This window comes from Bos javanicus, chromosome 3, assembly GCF_032452875.1.
Source record: "Bos javanicus breed banteng chromosome 3, ARS-OSU_banteng_1.0, whole genome shotgun sequence".
Lineage (NCBI taxonomy): Eukaryota > Metazoa > Chordata > Mammalia > Artiodactyla > Bovidae > Bos > Bos javanicus.
The window spans coordinates 113,444,951-113,472,480 of NC_083870.1; the positions used below are offsets into that span (position 1 = coordinate 113,444,951).

Genomic DNA, 27,530 nt, shown 5'->3' on the forward strand with positions numbered 1-27,530 from the left:
GATATACAAACACATTTCTAGAATATAATCTGTTTTAAGTTGCCAGACTCATTAGAAGCAGTGAAAAAAAAAATGCTTAACATTTTAACAGCTTAATAGTAAAGAAACTATCCATTGGGATCAGTTGCTGTTTAGTTGCTAGGTCATGTCCGACTCTCTTGCGACCCCATGGACTGCAGCCCACCAGGCTCCTGTGTCCATGGGATTCTTCAGGCCAGAATACTGGAGTGGGTTGCCATTTCCTTCTCCAGGGGATCTTCCCGACGGAGGGATCAAACCCATGTCTCCTGCTCTGTCAGGAGGATTCTTTATCACTGAGCCCCCAGGGAAGCCTTGTTGTGATCAGACATGTATGTAATTTTGTATGTGTAGTAGGATGTCTTACCCCAAGTTTTCTTCTTTCTGAAGGGGCTCTAAGCAGATCTCAGTTCTCTTTCCCAATTTATATTCCCTGATAACAAATGAAACAAAACAATACTGAATGGACGTATTAATTTTTTAAAGGTTTTTTAAAAAACCAATTTCAAGTATTCTTAAGTGAAATAGTATACTATATAAGAACACTGAAAATTTAAGAGACTACCATGAAAAATTATACACCAACAAATTGTACAACTGAGAAGAAATGGCAAATTCCTAGAAATATACAACCTACCAAGACGGAATCATGAAGAAACAGAAAATCTGAACAGACCAATTATTAGTAAGGAGATTGAATCAGCAATTAAAAACCTCCTAACAAAAAAGAGTTGAGGACTAGATGGTTTTACTGATGATAAAAGATTTAATACCAGTGCTTCCCAAACTCTTTCAAAAAAAAAAAAACCAGGAGGGAACACTTCCAATCTCATTCTATGAGGCCAGAATTACCTTGATATCAAAATCAGACAATAACATTACAAGAAAAGGATATTAAAGGCCAATGTCCCTGATGAACATAGCTGCAAAAATTCACAAAGAAATACTAGCAAAACAAATTCAACAATACATTAAAAGGATCATACACTATGATCATGTGGGATTTATGCAAGGGATGCAAAGATGGCTCAACATTTGCAAATCAATTGATATAATACAACCACGTTAACAGAATGAAGGACATGAACATCTCAACAGATGCAGAGAAAGCATTTGACAAAATTCAACATTCTTTCACATTAAAAATTCATAACAAACTGGGTATTCAAACCATAAAGGTCTTATTTGACAAGCCCATAGCTAGTATCATCGGAGAAGGCAACAGCACCCCACTCCAGTACTCTTGCCTGGAAAATCCCATGGACGGAGGAGCCTGGTAGGCTGCAGTTCATGGGGTCGCTAGAGTCAGACACGACTGAGCAACTTCACTTTCACTTTTCACTTTCATGCACTGGAGAAGGAAATGGCAACCCACTCCAGTGTTCTTGCCTGGAGAATCCCAGGGACGGGAAGCCTGGTTGGCTGCCGTCTATGGGGTCACAGAGAGTCGGACACGACTGAAGCGACGCAGCAGCAGCAGCAGCAGCTAGTATCATACTCAATAGTGAAAAGCTGAAAGCTTTTCCTCTAAGATCAGGAACAGCACAAGGATGCGCTCATACCACTCATATCCAACACAGTAGCAGAAGTGCTAGTCAGAGCAATTAGCAAAGAAAAGGAATCCAGATTGGAAAATAAGAAGTAAAATTGTCTCCGTTTGTGGATGACATGATGATATTTACAGAAACCGCCAAAGACTCCACCAAAAAAAACAAAACAAAACTTCTTAAATAAATGCGGACTTCCCTGGTGGCCTAGTGGATAAGAATCTGCCTGCCAATGCAGGGGACACAGGTTTGATCCCTGGTCCGGGAAGACTCTACACATCTCGGAGCAGCCAAGCCTGCGGGCCACAACTACTGGGTCCACGCTCTAGAACCTGCAGTCCACAGGAGAAGCGAGCCCGCCGAGAAGCCCGCGCGCCGCGAGCAGGAGCAGCAGCAGCCACTAGCCACAACTGCAGAAAGCCTGCGCAAAAAGCAACAGACACCCAGCACAGCCAGGAATAAATAAATAACTAGAGAGATTAAAAACATTAATAAATGAATTCACTAAGGTTGCAGGACACAAAATCAATATACAAAAATCATTTGCATTTTATATAATGACAATTATCAGAAAGAGAAATTAAAACAATCCCAACAGCATCAAAAAAAATAAAATACTTAGGAATAAATTTAACCAAGGAGGTGAAAGACCTGTATCCTGAAAACTACCAAGACACTGACGAAAGAAATTGAAGACACAAATAAATGGAGTGATTCCATGGTCATGGATTGGCAGAATATTGTTCAAACGTCCACACTACCCGCCACCCCCCACCAAATCTGTAAGTTCAATGTAATCCTGTCAGAATTTCAACAGCATTTTGCAATTAGAAACACAAACAGTTCTAAAATTTTTATAAACCCACAAAAGACCTCAAATAGCCAAAGCAATCTTTTCCTAAGAAAGAACAAAGCTGAAGGCATCATGCCCCCTGATTTCAAACTCTACTATAAACCTATAGTTATCACAACAGTGAGGTACTGGCATAAACAACACACACAGATCAGTGGAACACAAGAGAGAGCCCAGAAATGGACACACGCATTCTGGTCAGTTAGTTTATAACATGGGAGCTAAGAACCCACAATGGGGAAGAGTCTCTTCAATAAATGGTGCTGGGTGGGGCGGGGGGAGGGGAGAGGAACTGGACAGTCTCATGCAAAAGAATGAAACTAGATCCTTATCTTACACCATATGCAAAAATCAACTTAAAATTGATTAAAGATTTTAACATAAGACCTGAAATTGTAAAATTCCCAAAAGAAAACCGTGGGGTAAAGCTCCTTGATATCTGCTTTGGCATGATTTATTTTTGGATTTGACACTAAAAGCAAAAATAAACAAGTTGGACTACATCAGACTAAAAAGCTTTTGCATAGCAAAGGAAACCATCAACAAACTTAAAAAGCAATCTATGAAGTAGGAGAAAGTACTTGCAAAGCTGAGGGGTTAGTATTAAAATTATATTGAGAACTCATACAACTCAATAGCAAAAAGCAAACAATCTAAAAAATGGCAGAGGATGTGAACAGAAATTTTTTAAAGACATACTAATAGCCAACATGGAGAAGGCAATGCCACCCCATTCCAGTACTCCTGCCTGGAAAATCCCATGACGGAGGAGCCTGGTAGGCTGCAGCCCATGGGGTTGCTAAGAGTCGGACACGCCTGAGCGACTTCACTTTCACTTTTCACTTTCATGCATTGGAGGAGGAAATGGCAACCCACTTCAGTGTTCTTGCCTGGAGAATCCCAGGGACGGCGGGGCCTGGTGGGCTGCCGTCTATGGGGTCGCACAGAGTCGGACACGACTGAAGCGACTTAGCAGCAGTAGCAATAGCCAACAGGTACATAAAAAGGTACTCTACATCACTAATCATCAGTGAAACGCAAACCAAACCCATGATGAGACACCATCTCACCCCTGTCAGAACACTTATCATTGAAAAGACAAAAGAGAGAACAAGCATCGGTGAGGCTGTGGAGGGAGGGAGCCCTTGTTCAGGGCCGGTGGGAATGTGAATTGGTTCAGCCACTATGGAAAAACAGTATGGAGGTGCCTCAGAAAATTAAAAAAAGAACTATCACATGATCCAGCAATCCCACTGCTGGGTACCTCACCAAAGGAAACGAAAACAGGATTTTGAAGAGATTATCTGCACTCCCAGGCTCATTGCAGCATTATGCGCAGCAGGCAAGATATGGAAAACCTAGTGTCTTTACTGAAAGACTGGATAAAGGTGTGGTTTATGGGTGTGTGCATACACACACACACACACACACATATGCGCGTGAAGGAATATTATGCAGCCCTAAGAAAGGACATCCGGTGGCTTGAGATAACACAGATAGATACTGAGGGCATTGTGCTAAGTGAGACAGGGCCACCGCTGTATAACATCACTTACATGTGGACTCTATATGATGTGATGGAGGTGTGAGCTAACACTATGGTGGTAAAATCATTCTACAACATATGTCTGTCAAATCAATACACTTATATAGTGTTAGTGAGTTAAAACTGCTCAGTCATGTCCGACTCTTTGCAACTCCACAGACTGTTGCCTGCCAGGTTCCTCTGCCCATGGAATTCCTCAGACAAGAATACTGGAGTGGGTTGCCATTCCCTTCTCCAGGGGATGTTCCTAACCCAGGTCTCCTGCATTGTAGGCAAATTCTTTACCATCTGAGCCACCAGGGAAGCTTTATACAATGTTATATATCAATTAATATCTCAATAAAGCTGGGGGAAAAACCACTCAAAATTTTGTTCACAGTCTCTGGAGCAAAGTAAAAACAGGCAAAATTACATTTTTACTTAATACGAAAAACTGAAGTTGTCTCAGAGTTTGTGATAACAAGCGCTGTCCACCTGACAATGTGAATGACCTGGAATGGGCTATGAGGGAGTGCTCACCAAGAAACCTACTTGAGCTGCTGCTGGTGGCCTCGTAAGAGCTGGCCTGGGCGCTTCTTTTCCACTGTCCAGGCTCTGAGGAAGGCTGGGGATGGGATGGAAAACTCCAAGGAGGGCAGGGTCATGGCCTAGAAAAGACACAGACAGCTGAAAAGGCATTCGTAAAAGCAGACTGCTTAGGGAAAAAATGAAGCGCCACACAATGACATCTGAGGGAGACAGCATCTCAAGTGATGATGATATCTACCAAAACCCACAGGAATCTCTCTTAAATGAAATTAATCCTGAATCACTTCTGTATTCCTCTATGCTGAAATCACCTTGAGAGCTAAGTGACTTTCTATTTTCTGAGCCAAAAGCTCCTTTTTAATGATTATGTTTTAGAAAATGAAACTTTAATTTCTATGTGACTATAACTCAAAAGCAGAGGCTACTCAAATAAAAGCAAGGACTTGTCTTCAATTTCCATCTGTGCTACTATCATTCAACAGTGTTTGCTCTGCCAAGGAAATGACTTTCTATTCTGAAATACTGCAGAATCTCTGGATCCAACTGCTAGGCCCAAACCACTGTACTAATCCTGTAGGTGGATATCTATTCATATACTTAGGTTGTATTATATGATGTGGCCAATATTCATCCATTTTTTAATCTAGAAACAGTCATTTTGTATCTTTTAATCCAATATAAGGAAAAAAAGTTGCTTCCTTCTTGTTCTTAAGAGAATAAGATCATTTGCTTTTTTTGAGGAAGGTATTTCAGACAGTGAGGATACACAGGAGAAGTCAATCAATGACTAGTATTTAATTTACATGCCCCTACACTTTTTCCTTCATGAGGAAGAAGGATGTTCATTTTAGTTCACTGAGAGTTAAGATGCTTCTTAGGCATTTTGAGTTGTATTCAACCGAGCCCCTCCATTTGGACAGAGCACTCTGTCTGTGAATATTAATGTCCAAGAAAATAATACAATATCTAGTTTAACATTCTAACATAAAGCTGAGATTCTGACCTCCTGGGCGACTGACAACACAGCTTCTGCTAACCACATTTAACACATGAATCACAATGGTGCAAAAACAATGTAAATAAAGTGAATGCTTTACAAATGTTCCAACAAATGTTTCCCTAAAAAAATCAAAATGAACATAAGCTGCAAGTCACTGAGAAGACAGTCAAATGAAAGCACAGCATGCCTGTCAGAGTGGGAAGAAAGGAAGCCACAGGGTGACGGAACGAGCCCGGGAGCCCCCTGAGCAGTGTGCGTGTGTGGCCTGTGAGGTACTCACCACTGAACATGGCATATAACACATGCCATATCAGAACAGACTGTAATTGAGGGAAAAGGAAATAGAAGAATATATTAATATCTCACTGGAAGCAGCCAGATCACCACTAGGGTTCGCTGTAGGAGGAAGGCTGACCTGAGACTTCAGCTCCCCTAAGGTGGCATCTTCTGAGATTTCAAGGTCTCCCAAGTACCAGAGGGAAACTTCCGCGTGTGCGTCACTGGGAGCACCTGCAAGGACAGAGTGAGACTTCTGACAGGAGCTTTAGATGAACTTAGCTCATATTTCTGAAGTACAGGCTGTGCTGGGATACTGCACACAGGCTTAGTACAATTCTATCCAAGCAACTCAGAATCTGCAGGCTTCGAGTCAGCCTTTCAGGACTTCATGGGGAGGAAGCGGGGTCTGGCAGCCGGGCCGCCAGGGGGCGCGGTGTGGGCATAAGACCGCGCCAGGATGGATCTGAGGAATTTCATTCACACTGTGCTGTCACTGAAAGCAAAGGAAGCTTCAATGTCCGGTTCTGTTACAGTGAAGGGGGCTGCTATTCCTACTGCCACGGGGAGCTTGAGAGATAATATATAAAAATTCCTTGAAAAAACGGAATACATTGCCATAATAATAAAGATAATAAAAATAACAGATGGCAAATGAAAGGTAAAGCCAAAAAAAAACCCCCAAAATAAAAAAACAAAACAAGATGGTATTTTATAGAGGTTACATACAAATCACTGTATAAAAATAGAATGGTATTATTATGCTATGAATTACAGAACACATAGATTTTGTTGTAATTTAAGTATATTTTAAAAACACACATTTCTGTTGCCTCTCAGCAGAAGCAGTCATTTTACTTTTCTTTATGACACACCGGCTACTGTAATTCTGTTGTGTTCTCACCTGGAGTGGAACTGGCTTTCCAGACGCTGCCTTGAGAAAGGGTACAATTTGTCTGGTCCTGGTGATCCTTCCAGTGATGCAGCGGCCCCTGAGGCTGGTACCACCAGATGGGCACCGTCAGGAAACCCTGAGGAATGGAGATTTCGAACTGCTGATGCATACAGATTAAGTCAACTTCCACTTCCACAGAGAAACATCTTGGTATAGAAAATGTTCCTGAATTTAGGATTTTTCCTTAAGATGTATGTATTAACCATCATACATTATCATTCACCATTTTTACATTTAAAAGTTTAAAATCATAAAAATCAGTATGTAGGATGAATGGGACTAATGTTCTATAAATTAGGAACTACGATAAGTGAAAAGTATAAACAAACTAACAAAACATTTGACAGAACAAACTATAAAAATACTTTCAGGCATCGGAAGAGCACTGTAGCACAATATACCAGTTACATGCAGTTTTTAATTTATAAAATTTCTAAAGAAACTTTCTAGAGAAGCAACAATCTATTGATCTAAGGTGCATTCCTACATAACATCTACATGAAATAAACCCATCTCCTAAAACACATTCTGTAATTTCAGTTTTACTAACTTGACTGGTTCTCTCCCCTGCCTTTTTTGAGTTAGTAAAGAACCTTAGTAGATCAACTGTGCTACAGTGGTCAATTTCCAACAACAGAAGATGAAACTGTGGGGAGAAAGACATGGATTTTTAAATACATACTTTTCAAGAAATGCATGCTAAAATTTGAATATTTTTTTGTTTATCAAATTGGTGACAATTAATAAATACTCAACTTCCATGCAATAAATAAATAAATGTAAATAAGAGCAAAAAACTCCATTTTTTTATTCAGTTCAAACCTAAACTCTTGTAAATTGGTGCTAGGAGTATAAACTGCTGCCAAGTTTCTGGAAAGTAATTTGGTGTTGTCAAAATTTAAAATGCCCAAACCCTCTGACCCAGCCATTCTATGGTTGGGATTTTATCTTCTGGTATACTGGCCCATGCATACTGAGATATTCACTGCAAATTGTTTATGGCAGCAAAAACCATGAACCAGCCTCAAGGTCCCTTTTTAGAAGACTGGTACATTACGGCAGGCCGTAACTTTTGACAAAGAAATTTCAGTTCCAGTTCTTTATCCTATGGATACATATGTGCAAAATGGCAAATAGACAGTATTTTTGGCAGTGTTATTTGCATCAACACAAGACTGGGAACAACCTAACTGTACTGGTTAACTCATGGGAGCCTCCATACACATCAAACAGAATGAGACAACATTTTGTGTACGGATACAGCATATATATGGGGATAAACCATTAACAAAGAAAGCTAGGTGCAGAATACACTGTCAAACTTATAATCTTTGCTGTAAATAGAAATATGTATATATACATGAATGTGCACACGCATGCTCCATATACACACATGTGTGTATCGAAGTATGCGCTTCTCGAAGGATACAGGGGAAGCTGGCTGCCGGTGGAAGGAGGACAGACCCCATGGGGATGGGGCCTCCTCTTCCTGGCCCAGCTTTTTACATCCTTTATATTCAAAAATTAAAGAGCACGGTATAAAATATGACAGAATTCTTTGAAGTCATGAAAAAGAAAAAGGTAGGTCTGTATGTGCTGATGTGAAGAGATCTTCAAGACATACTAAATGAACAAAAACAAAAACCACAAGGAATAAAACACTGCATAGAATATGATCCCCTTTATGTAAACTTTGAAAAGGCTATGGACATATTCACACTCAACATACAAACAGGTGCAATCTTTTTCTTGGAAGTACAAGAAAGGAAAAATAATTGGGCTCTTTCTGGAGAGAAAGATATAAGAGAAACTTGTTAATCATTCTATAGCCTTCTACATTGTCTGAATTTTCTAATCATAAGCAAATGATTGTCTGAGTGCTAGAATTTGGGGTAATTTTATTTTCCTCTGTATATGTGTCCACATTAATAAAAACAACAACTACTAAATATTGGCCTTTCTGAGTGGTCATATGCAGGGTCTATGCAGAGGAGTGGTGCGAGCCCCCTCACAGAGCCACACTAGGACTGCAAACTTGGTTCAACTCTTTGGGAAAATGATTTGGCTTGTTAATTCCATCTTTAGAATTGTCTTAAGAAGGATTTATATTTATTATTATTTATAAGAACAAAAAGTTTAAAACTGAGATATAGATGATATCTATATAGATGAATTAAATTGTGCTAAGTCATACACTGGATATACTGACTGTTTTTAGATTTTATGGCCCAGTTAAAAAATTAAATATAAAAAATAGGAAATAAAACTGTACATACAGTTGATGGAAGGAAAATATATAAAGATGTAAAGTATGGTAGCTACCTGGTGGAATTTGGGGTAAGTACTCTATACTCGTTATGATTGTATTTCCCCATTTTCACACGATGACAACATATCATCTTTGCAATCACAACACAGAAACTGCTATTTACAAAGTGTCTACTCGGGAGCAAAGTCTTACCAGAGGAGGAAGTTTTCCTTCAATTAAAAGCAAAGTATCTCCAGAACAGATCATAAGCTCTTTCAGCTTTGCATCCTAGAAACACAGAAAGTGAAAGTCTTTTTTGTCACGACTTCTGGAAGGAATAAAGAGACCATTCAATCTTTAAAACAAACAAACAAACAAACAAACACTGATGCCTCTATTATCATTTCAAGAAATAAGTAGATGAATAATGAAGCAGATATTGAAGAGATGGAAATAAGCTAAGACTATAAAATAATACATCATTATGTATTAAAACTGTATAATTAAGAACTTTAAAAGATTAAAGGAAGGAAGATGGATGAGATGAAAAATGGCAGACTAATTTACAGAAGATAAAATTTTAGTTAAGCTTAAAAGATGAGCTGGATTTAGAAAAGTCAGAGGAAACAAGGAATTTCTCAAGGAAAGAAGAACATGGCAGGACTTCCCTGGTGGTTAAAGTGGTAAAGAATCCACCTGCTAATGCAGGAGACACAGGTTTGATCCCTGATCCAGGAAGATCCCACATGCCACCCACGAGCCACAGCTATTGAGCCCGTGCTCGGAGCCCAGGGGCCACAACTACTGGTCCATGCACCCTAGAGCCCGTGCTCCAGCGAAACAGGCCACTGCAAAGAGCAGCCAGGCCAAAACAAAGAACAGCCTCCTCTCGATGCAACGAGCGAAAGGCAACGAAGACCCGGCACAGCCAAAAAGTAAACAAACAAAATTATCACAAAAAAAGAAGAAGAAGAACAAGGCAAAGCCAACGTTAAGTCAAGGGTCAGTATGATTTGCATATATGATTTATATAAAGGGGAAGAGCTAAGAGACTAGATTAATTAGAGTGGGAGGTATCCGCTGGTGAGTAACAGGAAAGAAAACTGGGTGGGAAACAGGTCACAGGTCAAAGAGGTGTGGAACAGAAAAAAAGGAGTTGTCAGTTGCTTTTAAAAAGCCACTCAAGATTTCTGTGAAGAGGATTTTTAAAGATCACCCTAAGTTGTCAGACCTGTGACATATTGATATGAAGTGGGAAATGAATACCTGGGCTTAGGGACGCCAGCTGTAGTAACTCAGGCAAGAGGCAAAAAACGCCAAAATGAAACAAAAGACCAAAAATCAGGGTTTGAACCAGGAGGCCAGCAATGGAATTGGTTGAACAAGAGTGTAAAGACTGACAGGTCTCTGAAGGCCAGGACCAAACATGACCCACGTCAGGTAATGAGGGTAAGCCACATGTAGGGCTGGAAAAGGTTAGGATGAGAAAGACTAACAGCAAATCGGTGAAGTGGAGCCAGTTCTGAAGGTAATGAGTTTGCTTTTAGAGAAACTGTTTGATACTGGTTTGAGAATTAGTAAGAGAAGAAAATGAGGCAGATATTTGACTAGATAAACTCTTCTGACATCCAAACTTTGCTGCTAAGTTGCTTCAGTCGTGTCGGACTCTGTGCGACCCCAAAGACCACAGTCCACCGGCAGCCTGGTGGCTCCCCCGTCCCTGGGATTCTCCAGGCAAGAACACTGGAATGGGTTGCCATTTCCTTCTCCAATGCATGAAAGTGAAAAGTGAAAGTGAAGTCGCTCAGTCGTGTCTGACTCTTCGAGACCCCATGGCTGCTGCCTACCAGGCTCCTCCGTCCATGGGATTTTCCAGGCAAGAGTACTGGAGTGGGCTGCCATTGCCTTCTCCATCCAAACTTTATGTCCTGAAAATTCTTTGAGGTCCACTTCTTACTCTAGGCTGTCAAATTCCTGGCCAGGACTCATAGGGGACTCTCTATTGGCTGTTACACAGCAAAGACCTTTCCCTGGAAAGCCCTGCTTTAAATCAGCCTCTGCTGATGTCTAATGCCAGACTCTCACTGAACAGAAAGCAGGCACATAAAGCCTGGGGGAAAGGGTTGTACTGAGCACAACCATCTGAGGCCACAGATCTGGACTGTGAGGCCTGAAGCTACTTGGAGCGGCAATAAGGAGATTAACCAGGATGAAAAGACACTCAACATCACTGATTACTAGAGAAATGCAAAGCAAAACTACAATGGGGAATCCCCTCACACCAGAGGGGCCATCAAAAAAGTCTACAAATAATAAATGCTAGAGAAGGTGTGGAGAAAAGGGAACCCTCCTAAACTGTTGGGGGGGACTCTAAATTGGTACAGTCACTATGGAGAACAGTAGGGAGGGTCCTTAAAAAACTAAAAATAAGAGTTCAGCTCAGTTGCTCAGTCGTGTCTGACTCTTTGCGACCCCATGAATCGCAGCACGCCAGGCCTCCCTGTCCATCACCAACTCCCGGAGTTCACTCAGACTCATGTCCATCGAGTCAGTGATGCCATCCAGCCATCTCATCCTCTGTCGTCCCCTTCTCCTCCTGCCCCCAATCCCTCCCAGCATCAGAGTCTTTTCCAATGAGTCAACTCTTCACATGAGGTGGCCAAAGTACTGGAGTTACCATATAGCAATTCCACTCCTGGGCATATATCCAGAGAAAACTCTAATCTGCAAAGATCCATGCACCCCAATGTTCACAGTGGCACTATTTACAAAAGCCAAGACATGGAAGCCACCTGAGTGTCCATTGACATATGAACAGATAAGGAAGATGTGGCACACACACGCACAATGGAATATTAGTCCGAAAAATAAGAATGAAATAATGCTATTTGCAGCAACGTGGATGGACTTAAGAGATTATCATACTAAGATAAAAAGACAAATATACACTGCTTACATGAAAAAATGGTACAAATGAACTTATTTACACAACAGAATAGACTCACATACAAAGAAAGCAAATTTATGTTTACCAAAGGGGAAAGTAGAAGAGGGATAAATTAGGATGTTGAAATTAACATACACACATTACTATGTATAAAATATATAACCAACAAGGACCTACTGTACAGCCAAGGATTATACTCAATATCTTATAATAACCTATAACAGCAAAGAGGGGTTCCCAGGTGGCGCTAGTGGTGAAGAACCCGCCTGCCAATGCAGGAGACGTGAGAGACAGGGTTCAATCTCTAGGTCAGGGAGATCCCCTGGGAGAGAGCGTGGCAACCCACTCCAGCAAATGAAAAGAATCTGAAATAGACTATATATATATATATTTTTTTTTTAACAGAATCACTGTGTTGTACACCTAAAACTAATACTCTAAATCAACTATACTTCTATAAAAATCAAAAACAAGAGGAAGAAGAGTAACCAGACTCCAACCATCCTATAATAACTTTGCTCCTACATCTTGTCCTAAGTGTCTGGCGGAATTTAGAGATGCAGCTTGAAGCAGAGCCTAAGTGACTGGCTGCTAAGTTGAATTCTGCCATCATCAACTTGCAAAGAAACTCTGAGATTAAAACATTCAGGTTTCAAAATTTAGAGCATATCTTCAAATTCTTCACTGGTTTAAATGTCCTTTGTTCTCTGTAGTTGTCTGCCTCTTAATGAAGAACTACCACTAGAGACATATTCTCTCATCAAAAGAGGACTCAATATATATGTTAGATATGTTCCCACTTAGCTGAAACTTTCCCTCTGACCCTGAAAAAACTACAGTGAGAAGAAATGAAAGTAGATCCACATATGGATTCTTGTATCCTAAAAAAAGTAAGCTTTCTCTAGAATTTATTTACATGAGTAGGGTGATATCCTTAGGAAAACAAAAATCACTTTACAAATGAAATGTATAGAAATAATCTTACTTCTTCACATAAAGGCTCCCCAGCTTCAAAGCACCAATCCATTTTTCGTAAATGCCATGTTTCTCCTAGGAAGGAATCAAAATCAGGATGGAAAAAAAAAGTCAGAAAAATATGGTTTATGAGTTTTCCAGGAATGACCCTTCTGGATAAATGAATATCAAATGGGATATAATCTAATAATTGTTGACTAATTTTAAAAGTAAATCATCTCTTCAGAGCATGAAAAAATTAACTTGCTGCCCCAACTTGGTCAATCTTCTGTCTATTCCACCAAGTACTATATGCCTGCAAATAAAAATACTTGGTACTAGTATGCAGCATCTATTTATACCTTTATTATTTACATGTACATATGCATGTCTACATCACACGTTAAGTGTAAACAGATATACATACAAGCATAGAATCCCTTCTAAAATCACGAAGTTGTCCTGGACGTAAATACATGCTAACATTACTCAGCAACTGGTAACATGTACAACAAAACTGTTTCTGTCAATCAGCAGTTAACCTAACAAAAAACTTCGTTCAGCACAGCAGTTTAATGATTTGGGTATAAAAGAACATTTATGAATGTTAATTAGATTTCAGATTTTCACCATGTTTATTACACTGACAAAATGGGAAGAGAATTTTTTTTTTTGAGGACAGGGAGCTGAGTAAAAGTTGAAAATCTTGGTTACTAAAAAATTAGTGATGTTTTATAACAGTCAACTCCCCCACTCACCAAAAGAAGCTCCAGACCAGGAAATAAACACAGATCTCATATTTATCCTGCACAGGCCATAGGTTTTGAATCCCCTCTTGTGGCTCAGACGGTAAAGAATCTGCCTGCAATGTGGGAGACCCAGGTTCGATCCCTGGGTTGGGAAGGTCTGCTGGAGAAGGGGATGGCAACCCACTCCGGTATTCTTGCCTGGAAAATTCCATGAACACAGGAGCCTGGTGGGTTATAGTCCATGGGGTCACAAAGAGTTGGACACAACTGAGCAACTAACACTTTCACTGTAGACCCTCTTTTGTCATTATTTCTAGTTTTAAATGCAGCACAGGTGTCACTTCATTGGTGTCTGACTCTGTGCGATCCTATGAACTGCAGCTGGCCAGGCTCCTTTGTCCATGGGATTTTCCAGGCAAAAATACTGGAGTGGGTTGCCATGCTCTCCTCCAGGGGATTTTCCCAACCCAGGGATTGAACCTGTGTCTCTTGGTCTACCTGCATTAGCAGGCACTTTACCACTAGCACCAACTGGGAAGTCTCTTTAAATGCAGTAAGTTGTATTGATATTTAACTTAATCTAAGTATGTTTAAAAAAACACCACCAGTAAATTAAGAGTGAACACCATTACGTCACAGCACAGCATGGCAGAAAGGAATCAAGAGTTGTGAAATCAGAGCAATCTAGCTACTTGTGGTATAACTCTGGGTGAGCTGTTTAGCCATTCTCTGCATCTGAGAAATGGGAACAAGTGAGGATCCCTGCTGGGAGGACTAGTGTGGAGATGAAACAAGATAACACAGGAAGTTCCTAGAAGAGTGCCCTGAGCCTGAACAAGCAAACGTCCCTGCCAGGTGATGGAGCCCCAGGCTTCTACTCTGGTGCAGAGGAAGGGCAAGCACTCAGTCTACTGAAACCAGCTTGATGCCGCCTCAAGCTCGCTCACATGGCTCCACCTGGGTAGCCACTTCAAGATATCCTGGGTTTATTTTTTTCATTCATATTTCCTTCTTTACACAGAAATACTGGCATCAAACACAACGTACTGAAATGCTGAATTAATGAGGTTAAAAAAAAATCGGTAAAGGATCCAGGAAATTCCAGTGGGTCTAAATCTTAACCTCATCTCTTCTGTATCTCTGCTGGATCCTATCTAGGCTCCTTCCTTAGAAGGAGGCTAACCTACACTTAATTTTCTTTTAGGCTGCAAAGAAGAATCAGGAGAATTATGTGCATAGCTGACAACCCTGGAGAAAAGCAAGTTTGAAAAGTTTTCATTAGGCTTATAGAAAATGCATTACAAGTAAAGGACGGGGACAAGCTTATGCATCATCATAGTCTGTAACCCACCTGTGAGGCCACATTTGTCCAGCATTATCTTCAGACACTGTTAAGAAAAAAAATTATGCTCATTTGTAGTTCTGTTTCTGAGTTACAGTACGAGAAACACCTTTCTTTTGATCCTGGGACTATCTGAGTCTGATTACATTTAACAACTCTCAAATAGATAAAGACATACATGGTTAACTGGTTAGGTAAGCACTCCTTAAGGGCTAAGGAGGTGCAAACTCAGCAGAAAAAAAAAGCTTTCAGTGTTCACATCCAGAACCTATATGTTCTTCCACTTCCAGGTCTGCAATATGATTTTCTTATGAGGACTAACAGTGTATTTCTGACCAGATATGATTAATTAGGTTGCTTTCACCATGACTTCCTGCTGGGGTCCAGCCCCAGCAGGATCCAGGGGTACCCTCAGGATGACAGCGTCGGCAATAAGGAAAGTAAAAGGGGATAGAAAGAGGCTTGATCTTCCTTGGTTTACATGGAACTTGCTCCGTTCATGGAGGCCGCAGGCACCCTCTTGGTGGGGTGAGGACGCAGGACACCCTCTCCCCGATGAAGACGCAGGGCGCCTTCCCAATCGGGTCTTAGAAGCCCAGGCAAAAAAGTGAATTCAGAGAGCCCTTGTGCCCCAAGGAGTCATCCTGAAATAAGAAGAGAGAGAGAAAGGAAGAAAAGGAAAGAGAGAATGACATGGGGAGACCAAGCTTCGGTGAGCGAGGCCCATAACTTTATTTTCAAAAGGAACTTTTATACCTTGACTTGTACATAGAGGGAAATGAAAGATGCAAAGTCATGCAGAGTCAGCCCAAACATTACATCTGTTTTGTCTTTATCGAAGCCAGGATTTTTTTCTGCATACCTTTCCCATAAACAATGTTGTGTACATTATCTTCTGGCCTTGGAGGCCTGTGGACATTTTATGACCCTTTTTTGATAAAGGCTGCTCAACCAGAAAACTTATTTTCCCTTGAAGTGTTTTTTCTTTGTATTTCTAATCTATGTCAGCCTCAGAAAGTGCTAAACAGAGTTACATTCTCATGGAGCAAAGGTGCAGTGAGTTACAACAAAGAAAGGACCAATTAGCTCAAAGGTCTGATGTGGTTGATTCCAAGGCTGCTGCTTGTTTTTTTACATTCCAACTATGTTAACCAATGCACTCCCAGGTGCACAGTGGATAAGGGATATGGGCACTTGGCAGCAAGCATTGGCTCAACAGTGAAATCCTACACCAGCCCTACTCTAATAGTTTTTAACTCTTCGAAAGGCTCTATATTTTTAGAATGTTTTCGGCTTCCCGTGTCTCTAACGGTTGGGAGGCTGTGAACAATCACACGCGTAGCTGCAAGAGTCTGGATAAAACTGTCAGGCAAGCTAGAAAGCCATCAGAGGGGTTTGAATTGAAACACTCCTATCATGCCCAAGAGACTTATTAACTAAAGCCCTAAGTTGACTTTTTCCAGAGAAAGGTGGTCGGGGATAGCCCCCTGTTAATGTCAGAAGAATTGGTGAAAGGTACAAAATAGTAAGACAGACAGATTCTAGTTTTGGGGTAGATGCTTGAGCAGATCCAGGGGGTCCCTCGAGTCATGATCTGCCTTGCTCATCATGGCTCTTCCACATGACCTTGTCATGGGTGGGATCTCCCGTGCTGGCTCCCAGCAACTTCCCAGGTAAAGAACCCGCCTGCCAATGCAGGAGACCTACGAGACATGGGTTCCATCCCTGGGCCGGGAAGATCCCCTCAAGGAGGAAGTGGCAACCCACTCCAGTATTCTTGCCTGGAAAATTCCATGAGCAGAGAAGCCTGGCGTGCTACAGTTCACAGGATTGCAAAGAGGCAGACGTGACTGAAGTGACTTAGCATGCAGAGATAAGTAAACTCTGATTCTCATAAAAGGAGATTAGCTTTTATTTATCCAAGAAGCAACTGATCATACACCAACTCACAAGGGGAAAACTCTGCATGCTATGAGCTCACAGCACAATTCAGTGAACGATACATGATGAACAGACATTAGAGCAAAACAACAACAGTCATTAAAAACTCCCAACTTCTTGAGCTGAAAAATATTCTTAAATAAATTTAGGGCAAAGGAGTAAGTAAAATTTGATTTATGCTATAACCAAGCAGAAGGGAGAGGGCTAGGGATGATGACTGCTGCCCTGCTTGGCTTACAGGAAAATGGCAAACAATCCAGACAGCCCTGGATTGACAGGGGAACGTTTACATAAACTAGAAAAGGTCTTAAAACAATTAAAGGCTACAAGAGGTTTATATTTACTGGCTTTAAGAGATGTTTAAAATATTTTAAGTGAAATGAAGTTCTAGGATTCCATTTATGATTTTAAAAGAAACCAAGTCAAGCTCTTATTTCTACATGTACATACATACTACACATTGGTACACATGCAGCAAAGGTGTGGGAGGGTACACTATTGATGTGGATGGGATTACATTATCCAGTGCAAAAGTGACTTCTGAGGAAAGGACAAGAATAGGGTGGTAACTAAGGAGGACTTTTAGTTACCTGTGAAGTTTAAAAAGTAAGACTAAATCCACAATTACCTGTATGATTAAAGATAAAAGCAACTATAGAATTAAAGATTGTTTAGAAAATGATGACAGGAACAACATAGAATGGGGCCAAAGAAAACTGGATTCAAAGAAAACCACAGTCTCAAAGGCCTCTATTATTTAAGAAAAACGAGCGATTAAGCATTTAACTTAACTGTTTCTGACAGAGGAAACTACCAGTATAAAGGCCTGTCTGAAGAACAGCACAGAAACCAACGTGGCTGCAGTAGACCAAGTGGGAGTAATAGTTACAAGTTCTGTTTGTTTTTTTTTTAAAGATACCAAAGGGCCAGATCACAAGGGCCTTAAGGTCACTCAGGGGCTCTGCTCTCATTCCAAGTGAGATGGGAAAGCAGAGGAGGGCTGTGTGTAGAGGACTGACTGACCTTAACTTTAAAGGATTGCTCTATTTCTTTGTAAGAATGTACCCTAGGAGGTGCCAGGTTAGAAGCAAAGAGGTCAGTTAGGAAGCTGCTGGAATAATCCAGATGAGGGGTGAAGGCAGTGAAAGCAGTGAGGGAATGAGATGTGGTCAGATCCCAGATAAATCCTGATGGTAGAACCAAAAGCATTTCTTGAAAAACTGGTAATGAACAAAGAAAGAAAAGAATCAAAGATGATTTCAAAGGTTTTGGCCTAAGCAAGTGGAAAATGGAGCCACCATAACGGAAAAGGAAAATGTGAGTGAAGTGCATCTGAGAGAGGTCAGGAGCTCCACTGTGGGAGTGCTATCATTTGGGATGACAATCAGACGCCAAGGAGTAGCTGGATATATGAGTAGGCATCTATGAACTGAGCATGAGGTGCTCACAAGGCAGAGAGAAAAGGAAACAGACTGAGAAGGGGAGGCCTGAGAAACGGGATGAAAACCTACAGAGCTGCAGTCTTCTCTAGGCAAATGACAAATGTCATTAAGTATGTTACCGCTGCTGAAAGAGCAAGTAAGCAGATGCCTGGGACCTGCTCACCAGACACAGTAACATGGGGGCCTCTGGCAGCCCTGATACAGCAGTTTCAGCTCTGGGGAGGGGAGTGGGTAGGCACGGGGAAGGGGTCTGCCTACAATGGTTTCAGGACAAAAGACAGACATATACGTTCTTCGAAATGAAAAAACACTGAAGTTACCCAAGGTCACACCCCAGGCACAAAGGACTAACCATCTTTTCCTCTGAGAAGCTGCTGCCTTTCCACCAACGATATCTCCAGTCCCTCTTCACACTTACAACGTATGAACATAAATAAGATACTAAACTGCCCCTAACTCTTGATAGCGTCCAGTCCACAATTAGCCCATACCCCTCCTTACAATCATTTAGCACAAGTCCAAGCCCTGTCAGGGAGACCATTCGGATGAGAGGTGAAGGCGACAGCAGGGGAGGGAGGGGTGTCGGGGACTCTAATTCTTGTGATAAGAACCTCATGCTGGCAGTAAGTCAGCAACAAGTCTGTTTTTAAAGCTAGCCACCCCCAGCAAAAAACTCATTAAAGTTAACAGGCAAATGAAAAACTGGGAAAATATTTACAGCATATAGCAAAGGGTAAAAAATATATATTATTAAAAATATGTTTAATCACAGAAAATTTCAAACTTACGCAGAGGGCTGTAAAATGAACCCTCAGGTACCCATCTCCAGCCTCAGCTCCTGCTGTGGCCCATCCTGTTTGTCAATACCCCCCCCATTTCCCCTGTCTAGCTCCCCAGATTCTTTTTTAAAGCACATGTCAGGTATCACTTCATTTATTGATATTCAGAACTCATCTCTAAAAGATGAAGATTCTTTAAAAAACCGTAACTGGTAAATAATTATGATATAGAATTCCTAAATAACGAATATCCTGTCAATGTTCAAATTTCAGTTCCTGTGGTTTGAATCAAGGCCATATGAATTCTATACATTGTGCCTGCCTGCTATTTCTCCTAAGTCTCCTTTAACCCTGCTACTGATTTCCTGAAGAAGTTTTCCACTTGGGAACTGTGCTGACTGCTGGCCTGAGGTGCATTTAACAGGTCTCTCTGTCCCCTGAACTTCTTACAAACTGGTACTCAGATGTTGATTGGACTCAGGTCCAGTTTTGTTTTATGTTTTGGCAAGAAGAGCATGGGTATTGCTTTGAATCTCTAAATGTCTGGGTTACTCTTGGGGCTGTTAGCAGTTTTTCAGGATCATGGCTTAGATCCATTAATTCATTAGGACTTGAAAAACGGTGATAGTTTAAAATTTCTTCTTCATTTTATTAGCTGGGATATGTCTATTTAAAACAATCTTCTCATTATCTATTTGGTTATTGTGAGGTAAAGTTTGCAAAAGAAAAACAGGATAAATATTTGATTCTTTCCTTTTTGGTTCCCTGGCATTCACTAGTTAGCAATGAACAGCATATTTTTAAAGATCATTATGAACTCATGGATTTTATGTATGTGTGAATCAGATTTCATTATTATTCCCACTGAGGTTCACTCACTTATCTTCAGGTTGGCTCCTGACTCTCTTTGCTAATCTCAGAAGTCTCTGCTAGCTTCACTGCTTCTGCTGTGGTAAGAGTTCCAGGTACCTCACACACTTTCCTGACCGAGCAGCAGGACAAGCCATTACTCCAAGAAGCCCTAGTCCTTCCTGGAAATGGTGTTTAGCAATCACAGTCTGGGTACTGGGGGGCCTGCTACTACTAGGTTGTTCATTGTTTCTATAAGCCGTTTCAGGAGACAGCGATAGAAAAATAATTTTTTAAAGAAAAAATACATCAGGTTCATTCTGACTCTTCTAATTAAAATTCAGGAGTGCAGGCTTTATTTATAACCACATTGATGTTATCTGTCTGTTCATTTTCCAATACTGAAAGTCCCTGTTCTTAGTGATACCCACGTAACTGTTTGCTTTATCATACACACACACACACACACACACACTCGTATCTGTGTGTGTCAGATTATGTGTGTATACATAATGTAAAATCACCAGAAGGAAATATACCAAAATGTGAATATTAATGGGATAAGAGATAATGAGGAGTTCTGATTTTTTTCTTTTAATCCATTTTTATACATCCTAAATTTCTACAATAAACATGTATTATCAGTAGTCAGAAAAGAAAAAAAATAATCTTATTTTTAAAACCACGGCCGGCTCACCAACTTTCAAGCCAACCAAAGCACTCCTTTAGTGAGTACACAGAATTCTTTAAAGGGTATTATGTAAACCCTAGCCTTAGGATCACAAAACCCTAATACAGGTTACCACTGCTGCCTACCCCAAACACCCACAGACCCTGGCTCCCAAAGTAAAATAACTTACATCCCTCACAGATATTGTTTCCTCTACTATGATCTCCATCTCTGTCCCAGGGTGAACATCACTCCCCAAAGCAAAAAACAGGAACAGCTAAGATTGAAACAAAGGTATAAACACAATTTAATTTGAATTTTAAAATTCTATAAATATATAATTTATTTCCAAAAGAGAAAGGCCAATGATCATAAAACATTAATAAAAATCTCAAATTATGTAAAAACAAGTCTTATGTTGAGTAAAGTTATAATTTAAACAATAATCTTGACTGCCTAGAAAAGTAAGATTCTTTATCACCAATGTTTTTACTCCTAATAAACATCTCTCACGGATATTTATTCCACTATGATCTCCATCTCTTTCTTAGTCATTCCTCAAGGAGATTTGCAATTATTGTACACTGTAAGCATTAACTGTGTTTTTTCCGAGTCCTTAATTTGTGATCTTATTTTCTGTCCAGAGGCCCCATATACTTCAACTCCCAGAAACCCAAAGAAAAAAATGTAAACCTGATCTCGTCTGTTCAGTTTCTTACAGCCTTATTTTTCCTTTCTAATGCAATTCACTTGTCATGTTTCTCATTCTCTGAGCTTGTCATGTACTACTATTTGCTAGAGTTTGGGGAAGAACAAATTAAAGGGTCGGGGGTGGTTGGGAAACTAATGACGTGGATTAGTTCCATTACAGGGATCCAGGAGCCAGGGGGATCTTGATATATGAGTTCAGCTTACCCCGATACAGAGTCCTAACAGTAAGGACATCACTATGCCTTCTGGACTGTAATGAAAGTTTATTAAGTAGGCAGGGCTTCTTTCTGGCAAAGGTCAGTCTGATAGTATTTTATACATAAAATGAACACTGATAAGAAAAAAGCTGCTGTGAGTCTATTATGGAAGGCAGTAATTAAACTCAAAATCAGTACACTGTATTTCATTAAATCTAAAATACTGCTGGTTGTTACTTATTATTTTATGTACCACTAAGAAAGCAAGCACAGCACCAGCTAGAGCTGTAGGAAGCCACTGACTGTGAGATGCACTAAATCTCCCAGATATTAAAATGTAGGAGGAAAGGGGTGAATTTTTATGAATTATGGTGGTTGAAACTAGAGGCCATTCAACTTTAAAGATCCCCCTTAACCACAAAATTTTCACAGGAAAACAATTTTATGAATATACTTTGATGTAACATTTTTGATTTAAACACAGAGAACTAACTATATGGATATATTCCTATAGATAAAAGGTATAATCTAAGGAAAAGGAAAAATTTTTAAGAAAAACAGTATTACGTAGTTAAGGAAAGAATTTTGCAATTAAGGGCTTCCGATCATGGGAAGGTGGGTTTTGGTCTGTTGGGTGACCTCCTTTTACCTGAGAGGAAGTTGGTGCTTTTCCAGGACACAGTCCTAGTGAACTCCCCATCTTCAGTCCTGCTTCCTTCAGAGTGCATCTGTCTGGCACTATAAAGAATTTTGATAACGTGGCAAATGTTACTAATTCCTACCTCTTTGGGCAAAAGAATACACTGAGATAATCTTTCTTTGAAAATCAAGAATGTTAAAGAAGAAAACTGAGTTGTCCTCCATGCAAAAGGATTATATATATTCTAGTTGTTTGATTTCAGATTTTCTCACTCTAGAACACATTATTCTTGTTATCTGTACAACAGTGCTAAGAAGTAAGAGGCAGCTATGAATGTTCTAGATTCATACTTAACAAAAACCAGAAAGCTGTTGGTTGCAAGGATTATGTAATATTGTGAATTGATTCATGAATGATGGATTAGCTTCTTTCAAGTTTAAAGCTGTTGTGATGACTACCATGAACAGTTTGAGTAAATTAAGTCTAATGACAAGATACATTACAGAGGTTAAGAATCAAGTCTCTGGTTACAATGATAACTGGTGTCACAATAAAATTAGCAAAACAAAAACTTTGATAATAAACCTGGAAAGATGTAACTAGATCAAAACCATGACTAAAATGAGCATCAGTTAATCAAGAAGAAAGATGTTTTACTTTAGAAAACAGAGGTGACTGAAATTTGGGGTAAGACTTTCTGTAATTCATAAGGAAGACACCTGGATGACAGTATGGTTTATAAACAAGTTTATAAAAGGTACCTTCAGAATATTAGGTATTAGAAGTCACTGTTTAAAGTAAACATGTTGACAAAGATAGATGGCATGATTATGTGCCAGCTTTTGAAGGCTAACAAAAAGATTTACCTGGACAAAGCAGTTTCCCATTTCTATCAATAGGCCTCAAACAGCTGTTCTCAGCTATAAATAAAAAGATGCTGGTTAGTGCAGCAAACAAACAAAAAAATAAAAGATACTCTACTGTGTTAATTAGCAAGAAGTTGAAAAACACAAACAAGAGACAAAAAAAAACACAAAACCCAGCAACAAAAAACCACGTACAGGCAATCTTCCCTTTGCGAGCAGCACAGAACCATAAGGACCCTTGTGCAAGGTCAAACTGTGCAGAGAAATCTTAATTAGAAAAATTACGATCACACTGTGACTTTTAAAAATTTCTGTCAAAACATTAAAACTGTCAGTTGTATGTGTACACTGAAATGAAAAAAATAGTAAAACTAATATTTACACTCCAATTTAAAACACTACAGACATGGAGAACTAGAATGTTTCCTTTGCAAAAAACAGATCAAGAATCGCTTAAACAGGGCCTGCTTTCTTCTCGTACAGCTCGAAGGACAGGATGAGCATCTTCTTTGCCCCTGAGTGATACTAAGTCTGGATCAGCTTCCAGTATTTTATGCTTAGTAGTTTCAATTTCGTGAAATATCTCCAAGAGCTCCTTTAACATAAAGTTTTGTGCTGGCATCAGTTCTTCTGGGATTATTTTCATAACTTTTCATCATGACCACTTTCCTCACTTCTGTGAGTTCATGCTCACTGGCTCCTCTGGCTGCAGACCTTGAGTCTCTTGAATGACAATAACTGGCTCCATATATATTTGTTTCTTGCTTGCACTTTCACTGTTGTTGGCTAATTATTATTTTTTTTGGTAAAATATCACCTGGTTTTATCACTGGGAGAAAAGGAGACCATAAACTACACACTTTGCTGTCCATGTGGTGAAATGAACAGCAGCTGCGTACTGACCAGTTACTGACATGCTTTAAAGAGTGGTCACTGATTACAGCTCAGTTCAGTTCATTTCAGTCGCTCAGTTGTGTCCGACTCTTTGCGACCTCATGGACTGCAGCATGTCAGGCCTCCCTGTCCATCACCAACTCCTGGAGTTTACTCAAACTCATGTCCATTGAGTCGGTGATGCCATCCAACCGTCTCATCCTCCGTCATCCCCTTCTCCTGCCTTCAATCTTTTCCAGCATCAGGGTCTTTTCAAATGAGTCAGCTCTTCTTATCAGGTGGCCAAAGTACTGGAGTTTCAGCTTCAGCATCAGTCCTTCCAATGAATAGTCAGGACTGATTTCCTTTAGAATGGACTGGTTGGATCTCCTTGCTATCCAAGGAACTCTCAAGAGTCTTCTCCAACACCACAGTTCAAAAGCATCAATTCTTCAGTGCTCAGCGTTCTTTATAGTCCAACTCTCAACACTACTGGAAAAATCACAGCTTTGACTAGACAGACCTTTCTTAACTGTGTACATGCAGCTGCTGCTGCTGCTGCAAAGTCGCTTCAGTCGTATCCGACTCTGTGCGACCCCTTAGACGGCAGCCCACCAGGCTCCCCATCCCTGGAATTCTCCAGGCAAGAACACTGGAGTGGGTTGCCATTTCCTTCTCCAATGCGTGAAAGTGAAAAGTGAAAGTGAAGTCGCTCAGTCGTGTCCGACTCCTAGTGACCCCATGGACTGCAGCCTACCAGGCCCCTCCGTCCATGGATTTTCCAGGCAAGAGTACTGGAGTGGGTTGCCATTGCTACTTCACAGTAATCTGCAGACTAAAGAGCTTATAGCAAAGTCTGTACTTAATGCGATGACTCAGTATCTGGTGGCAGCTGACATTTGAACCATGCTGCTGGGTAACTGATAAACAATGAAATTCACCCATATCAGAACTGTGCAGAGACTACCTAGATTTAAAAGTTAGGTGATTTTTATGCTTAGTTAGTAAATAGATTAGGGCCAGTGTGCCCTGTTTTTGAGGATGCGAAGAGTCCCACTTTGTGGGAAGACACTAGGTTTTAATTTCAAACAGAATTCTTACCAAGTTGGATATGAAGTTGGGGAATTTGAAGGAGTGGAGTGAGCCTTCTGAGAGGGCACGAATGGCATGGGCCTTGGAAGGTCTAACTGTATCTGAGCAGAGCAGAGTCTCTTTGAGATTCCTGAGTTCTAGCCCTTATACTACAGTGATGTAAAGCTAGCATAGAATTCTAATACAATCTCCTTGATAACTGAAACAGCTCATGTTAAACAGTTCTCCAATTTAAAAAATGCATTTAAAACACTGGTGTTTTTATTTTTTTTTCATTTTCATTTTCTTTTGACAAATGCCATGTGTCTTCTATGTGCTGGGCACTGTCCTAGAAACTGACAATAAGCAAAACAGTTATGGACTCTGCCTGCAAAGAGCCTCATCTAATGGAGGAGATGGGACGTTCACTGCACAAAACACAGGCAGTTACAGAGTAAGTACCACAAAGGAAAGGACGAGGTGTTAGAATGAGGCAGACAGACTGAGGCTGTGCAGTCAGGGACGATGTGGAGACCAAAGGAAAGACTGAAGTTAGCAGATGAAGAGTAATGAGGATGGAGTTCAAAGAGATTACAAAACTAAGAAGTCGCAGGGGTAGAAGAGACCTTGTGCACCAGGAAAACCAGAAAGTGAGCGTGGAGTGTGATGTGATGGCAGATGAGGGGAGGGCGAGGGAGTTAGGCAGTGGTCAGAAGGAGGAGGCTCCTGTAGGCGAGGAGCCCACAGGCACATGTTACAAAATACAAAGAGCACAACAAAGGGCTCTGAGCAGAGGTGACATGATCTGATGCACCTATGTTTAAGGAGATCACTTGCTGTATAAAGAACAGTTTGGAGGGGAGGAAGAGTGGAAGGGAGTCTGTGACACGGTAAGACAATGAACTATTCGTCTTAAGAAGCCATATATTTTTAATCAAATTTATTGAGATATACTTTACTTACAGTAAAACACATCCAGTTTATGTGCACAGTTCAAAGAGTTTGATAAAAACACTCAGTAAACCACCAGCAAATTGAGGTAAAATTTGCATCACCCCCAAATGCCCTCATGTCACTCTGTAGCCAACACCCCCATCTTCTAGTCCTGATCTGACTCTGTAACTCCAGCTTAGGTTTTTTTTTTTTTTTTGACAATTTCACATTCTAAATGCAATCCTAAGAGAACCACTCTTTCATGCTAGCTTCTCTTGGCTGGCATGATGTCTTTGAGATTCACCCACATTTTGCATGGGGCGGTAGTTCACTTCTTTTATTGATGAATAGTATCCCCTTGTCTGGAATTTGTTTACCTGTTCGTGAACATCTGGATTGTTTCCTGTTTGGGGTTATGAACTTTTATGTACAATATTTGCAAGATTTATATTTCAATTTTTCTTGGATGAAAATCCAGAAGAACTGGTAAATGAATGTTTAAATTCACAGGAAATACGCTGACTCTTTACCAAAGTGACTATCATTTCACGCTCCCACAAGCAATGCAAGGGATTCCAGTTGCTCCACATCTTTGATATCACTTGGTTTTCTCAGGATTTAAAATTTCATCATTCTGCGTGTGTAGTGATGTGTCATTATGGTTTCAGTTTGTTGGCTAATGATACTGAGCACCTTTTCCTGTGCCTGTTGTGTGTTCACAGGTAGAGTTTCTTTTGTAAAGCAGCTTCCCAATTTGAGCTGTTTGTCTTCTGATTAGGTGATAAGGTTTTTTGTTTTTTTTTTATGTATACTGGATGCAGGTCTATTGACAAATCCATATTTTATAAATTTTTTCTCCCAGTCTGTGGCTTGCCTTTTCAAATGCCTTCTGAAGAAGTTTTAAATTTTGCAGTAGTCTAATTTGCTTTCTCCTTCCTGATTTGTACTTTCTGAGTCCTATCTTTAAAAAAAAAATCTCTTCCTTATGGTAAAAGTAACAAAGATTTTCTATGTTTTCTCCCCAAAATTTTAGTTTTAGTTTTTAAAATTTAAATGATGTGAGTTCATTTTTTACATGATGCAAGGCAAAGCTGGACTCGATGGACATGAGTTTGAGTGAGCTCTGGGAGTTGGTGATGGACAGGGAGGCCTGGCGTGCTGCAGTCCATGGGGTCACAAAGAGTCACACACAACTGAGCGACTGCACTGAAGGCAAAGTTGGAGGCTTATTTTTGCATTTATGGATATCCAACTGGTGCAGCACTGTACGCTGAAATACCCCATGGAAATACCTTGGCACGTTTGTTGAGAGTCAACTAAATGTGTTTGCATCTGTTTCTAGCTATTTCAGTGTAGTTCCATTGAAAACACTTTAGAACATTTCGACATATGATCTTTGTTACATATTCTTAAAAGATCCCGTTAAAAATGTGAAAACTATTCTTAACTCATGGGAATAACAGGTTGCAGGCCATAGCTTGCTGACCTCTGCTCTATGTATCCACTCTCATGATAATACACACTTGTTGATTTCTATAGTTAGGGAGTAAGTCTTGAAATCAAATAGTGTAGCTCGTTCACTTCTCAGGGAATAG

At 40.3% G+C, this 27,530-nt stretch overlaps 1 protein-coding gene across 10 annotated transcripts in view; it reads right to left on the reverse strand.

Annotated features, from left to right (window-relative positions):
* The window catches only part of USP40 (ubiquitin specific peptidase 40), an 89,034-nt gene that overhangs the window by 14,822 nt on the left and 46,682 nt on the right, over positions 1-27,530 (reverse strand). For 5 of the 10 annotated variants that reach the window (XM_061412659.1, XM_061412663.1, XM_061412661.1 and 2 more), the window contains 10 exons: positions 23,059-23,112; positions 22,202-22,290; positions 20,835-20,921; positions 14,973-15,009; positions 12,904-12,968; positions 9,185-9,259; positions 6,673-6,799; positions 5,908-6,002; positions 4,496-4,611; positions 386-451 (listed from right to left, as the gene is read on the reverse strand). In XM_061412659.1, coding sequence (XP_061268643.1) covers positions 386-451; positions 4,496-4,611; positions 5,908-6,002; positions 6,673-6,799; positions 9,185-9,259; positions 12,904-12,968; positions 14,973-15,009; positions 20,835-20,921; positions 22,202-22,290; positions 23,059-23,112 — 811 coding nt within the window. Of the gene's footprint in view, positions 1-385; positions 452-4,483; positions 4,612-5,772; positions 5,813-5,858; positions 6,003-6,672; positions 6,800-9,184; positions 9,260-12,903; positions 12,969-14,972; positions 15,010-20,834; positions 20,922-22,201; positions 22,291-23,058; positions 23,113-27,530 lie in introns of all 10 variants that reach the window. The other 5 variants (XR_009735545.1, XR_009735546.1, XR_009735544.1 and 2 more) reach the window with 5 other exon arrangements.